General features: G+C 51.9%; 1 protein-coding gene across 2 annotated transcripts in view; it reads right to left on the bottom strand.

Moving 5' to 3' along the window:
• Positions 1-4,584, bottom strand: part of STS (steroid sulfatase) — a 125,180-nt gene that overhangs the window by 19,085 nt on the left and 101,511 nt on the right. For both annotated transcript variants that reach the window (XM_011385044.2, XM_023525923.1), the window contains exon 8: positions 545-704. In XM_011385044.2, coding sequence (XP_011383346.1) covers positions 545-704 — 160 coding nt within the window. The remainder of the gene's footprint in view (positions 1-544; positions 705-4,584) is intronic.

The following is a 4,584-nucleotide window of genomic DNA, read 5'->3' on the forward strand; positions in this document are numbered from 1 at the left end:
GGGATTCCCACCAGATCTGCAGCCTGCCTGAGTGACATGCACCGCGCCTGCCACCAGACTAATGAAAACAATTCATCAGCGCGCTTCACTTAAAACTCCTCGGATTGGTAATAACACTTAAGAAGAAACCATTGGCGATGTCATAGGAAGTTGTATTTAAATTTAAGAGAAAGACATTTCATTTAGAACTCGCTAAATAGAGACACGCTGGGAAACGGGGCGGTGAACGGGGGAACCGCTGCCTCTCTCGCTGCCACGGAGCAGAGCCGCCCAGTGGGGCCCGCAGGGGCGGTGTGCGATGAAGCAGGCAATTCCCCGCTGCCCTTCGGCCACGACAATGGGCAGTGACACCGAACAGGGTGGGCAGGGTGCCAGAGAGGACGGAGCCTGGTGGCTATTTCCCGGGGGGTCACGCCCGCCAGCGAATCCCATGACTGGACGCGGACAACACGTGCACCCGGAGGGGTCAGGGCAGCACCACGACGGCTCCCAGGACACGTCTGACTGTGCAGGGGCCACCGCGGGCCCCCGTGAGCCGGCTTACCTGTCGTCGGGCAGCGGCGATCCGGCCAGTTTGACCACGGTGGGGAAGATGTCCATGTTGCTCGTGGGCTCAGCAATCTCCAGTCCCGCCGGGATCACCCCCGGCCACCGCAGGAGGCCGGGCACCCGGATGCCACCTTCCCAGTTGTTCCCTTTTCCCCCTAAAACGCAAGACGAGAGGCAAGAGGCAGATGGTGTGAGTGTCTCCGACGCTTCCTTTGGCGTTCGCGTCAACGAACTCTTCAACGCTCGTCATGGGGTGGCCAGTTGGGAAGAACCAACTGCTCTCATTACATGCATTTGACGACAAACTCAGGAGCAAAACAGAATAGTTGTGGTGGGAAACAAACAAACAAACGAACAAACAAACGAACAAACAAACGAAACGTACGTAACAGTTACCGTGAGGCATGACACATGGCCGTCACTGCCCAGTGGTCGGGAGCGGTCACTCTGTAACCAGGGAAACTCAAGTCCCACAGCAAGAAAAGCCTCATACCGATGACTTACGTCAGAATGTTCAAATTACATTTCTACTTTTGTTTAGCAGCTGTAGTAAGCAAAATAACGGCACCCCCAAAAGTCCATGTTCGTATCACCCAAATCTTATATGGCAAAAGGGCAGCTTATGCTGGATTCTCTGAGTCAGTCCACCAGATTCGCAAGGGCCTTCATTAGGGATACGGGGAGGACGGGCATGGGGACAGTACAAGCAGGGGCTGTCGTCACAGAGACCGGAAGGGTCTACGGAAGGTGCACAAAGGCACCGAAGTCACGAACGCAGGTGCCTCTCATGCTGGAAAGGACAGCAAATGGATCCTCCCCCAGAACCTTTGGAAAGAAATGCAGCTCGAGCAGACTCGTGGTGCACATCTGAACGCCATAGCTAAAAGATCATCGATTTGTGTTGTTCTGAGCCACCAAATAAGGAGTAATTTATTAGAGCAGCCATAGGAAACAAAGCAGCAGCTCTGCGCCTGACGCTGTCAACATGTTAGCGGCGAGAGTTACGTGGAAATCACTCCAGGGCCAAGTCCAGTGCCTGGAAGAGAGACAGAGCACATGCAATGGCTATTATCATCATCGCTATCATTTTATCACCGGTAGAGCTCTTACTACTCACTTGGGGAAACAAGCTTTGTGTCTACGAGGCGATTCAGAATAACTAAACAGAAAGTGAGAAAGCCAGAGTCTTTCCGAGTCTGTGAACGTTTATACCAACGCCCGTAAATGACTATACGGTATGCCGTGAGACAGGACATACGGCAGAGGGCACGCATGCACACACGGCGCACACGGAGGGACACAAATCCACGGGCACCTCGCAGGCGTGTGCACCTCACGAGACAGGCGTGGCAGTCTGTTCTCCGGGGGGAGTGGTGGAGGGGTCTGCCGAGATCCCCGTGCTCCAGGCGATGGAAGACAAGTCTGTGAGAGCCTGGCTCCATGTATAACCGCCTCCCGGCAAAACAACACTGGAGAGACCCTAGAAACGTCACGCCCTGAAATCATGGATGCCCAACGCTGTTCCCGGCCACAGAGAGCCGCTGTTCATGGCAGCGGTTTATGGGCACAATAAACGGGCTGCCCTCTGCTCCACTACTGTGCTCACAGGACCCCCAAGGAAAGCACAGGACTGGGGGGCATTTAGGCCTGTGGTCCCCGACCTGGCCGCCCACTGCCTGCCTGTGTATAAGCTGCGGTGGCACCAGGCGTGGTTCCGACCCCGCCGGTTTGGTGGCAACAGACTCTTACACTCAAAGGAGGTATCTGTCATTAGGAAATCCTGACCCACTATGCGTAGTATCATAAGACGCTCTCTCGCCTTATCATTGTCCATTTACACTCGGAAACGAAAGAAACGCATCCATAAATTCCCATTAAGCTGTAAACGGCGTGTTTTTATAACAGCAACGGTAAAAAAAAATTGCTTTTAACTTTTAACAGGTGATAAACACATCCGTGCACGCACTGCCTCCGGGAAATCGTGTCGGATGAAGGATGAGGGCAACCCTAGGACCCTGCTGGATACGTCATCTATCCGGTAGGTATCTAGGTAGCAGTGGTTTCGTGTGGTCTGCAACAGGAAGAGACTTCACCGTGTCCCAGAAACACAGCGAGTCTGTGATAGTGTTGGGGGGAGCGGCGGAATCTGTCATCGTAAACACTACACTTCACAGATACTCAGGATCCCACGAGAGGACAGAGATGTATGCGAACAAGCATCTCGCTCTACAGAAACTCAAAGTCTTCAAGGAAGGTGCAGATGCGCCCACAGCCAACTCTGATTAGGGGGGGCCAATGAAAGCCCAGGGGACGCCTCTTACCTGGGGACACCTGCTCCGAGTCAGCAGAAGGAGGAACAGAGTTAGGGAAGCTGGCTGTGGCGTTGCAGGGTAGATACACGAAAAACTGGTTAAGGATTCTGAACTATTTTTTTTTACTGAAACACATAAGCAGAGCAAAGAGCATGGTCTAAATTCAAAATTCGGTCGAGTCACCGTCAAAGTCACACTTTCCACCTCTCGATGGCACTTTGCCGTGACGGAACGCCACCGGAGGATGATGGCTGAGTTGCTCCATCTCTGCCGGCAAACACAGAGGAAATGCTTCTCCAACTTCCTCCGGGGCTCTTGTTAGAAACAGCTGTTTCCAAACCCGGCTTCTATTTCTGCTCTGCCGAACGCTGGCGCCCAGCACGTCAAATCGCTGTTAACGGCAAGAGCAGATGCTACCTGTTCTTACCCTTGATCTGGGCACAGAGTTTTACGAAAGATTCTACTTGTCATTTGCCTCGTCTCGGACGTCTCTCGATGTGGGGAACAGGGACTCCCTGGATCACGGCACACCCCCACGATGACAGTGACGAGTGCAGTTTGCACAGAACGATTTCTCACCCAAGATGCTATGTTGTATACGCTCCTTGATGTTTTCATTCCAGAGTCTAAACTCCACCAATCATACATGGGAGACACGACAAAATTATTCAGGGGCTACCAGCCCATTATCGGGGCAAAAGTAAACAACGGTCTGCTGACGTCAGTATGCAAATGAGGGGTAAAGACTCAAAGACGCCCTTGAGATTGACTGACCTGGTTTGAGCAGTGATGAGTGACAATTTAAGCGACACATCAAACTGCTAAATAATCAGACTCGGAGGTCGCCAAACTTTGTCTCTCTCGTGCCAGGTAGTAAATGTTTTAGGTTTTGGGGAGGTTGCTTTCCCGCTTTCTCAGCTCTGCCATGGGAAGTCAGAAGCAGCACCGACAAAGGAGCATGGCCATGTTTCAATAAAACTTTATGGACAAAAATCCGGCGTGCCGCTTGATTTGCCACACATGCCGTAGTCTGAGGGGTCTGCCCTAATTTAACTGACCCGACCGCACAATATTAACTACTCCTGGATCGAGCAATTCACGATTTGTTTCACTTAATCGAAGTCTTTCCATAATAGCGTCCGCAGGAACGAAGAAAGAAGGGTTTCTTCGGCCGGAGTGTAAAGCGAACCTTGTCCCAGCTTTCGTCCACCCTTACTACATCCTCACCTCCACCTGCTCACGCTATTTATCTTTCGAGTCCAGCTCGAGTGTTTTTTTTTTTAATTGATGTTTTTACTCAGAAATCATTTCTTAAAACATGCCGGGCACTGCTCTAGGTTCTGGGGATGCAGATGCGAGCCAAACAACACGTCTGCCGTCACAGGTGTTATAATCTACCGCGTGAGAGTCACACCTGACACGGACTCGGCGCATTTGCAAACATTTCGCTACACGGACTGTGCGGGCATCGGCACAGGCCTCCAGGGTTTACTTCTCGTACCTATGCGATGAGGCCGACCCTAAAGACGAGGAAGCCGACACAGCGCTGTTACCTGGTTTATTCTTCCTCCCACTTAGGCTTGATCTGGGCACAGAGTTTCATGAAATCGTCCACTCGTCATTTTCCGATCCCTTCCTTATACTGCCTTTGGGCGACATCCTTCGTGTCCAATTTCTACTACTACCCAAACGATCTTAGACGTATAAAAAAACTACACGTGAG

This window comes from Pteropus vampyrus, unplaced genomic scaffold (genome assembly GCF_000151845.1).
Source record: "Pteropus vampyrus isolate Shadow unplaced genomic scaffold, Pvam_2.0 Scaffold648, whole genome shotgun sequence".
Taxonomy (NCBI): domain Eukaryota; kingdom Metazoa; phylum Chordata; class Mammalia; order Chiroptera; family Pteropodidae; genus Pteropus; species Pteropus vampyrus.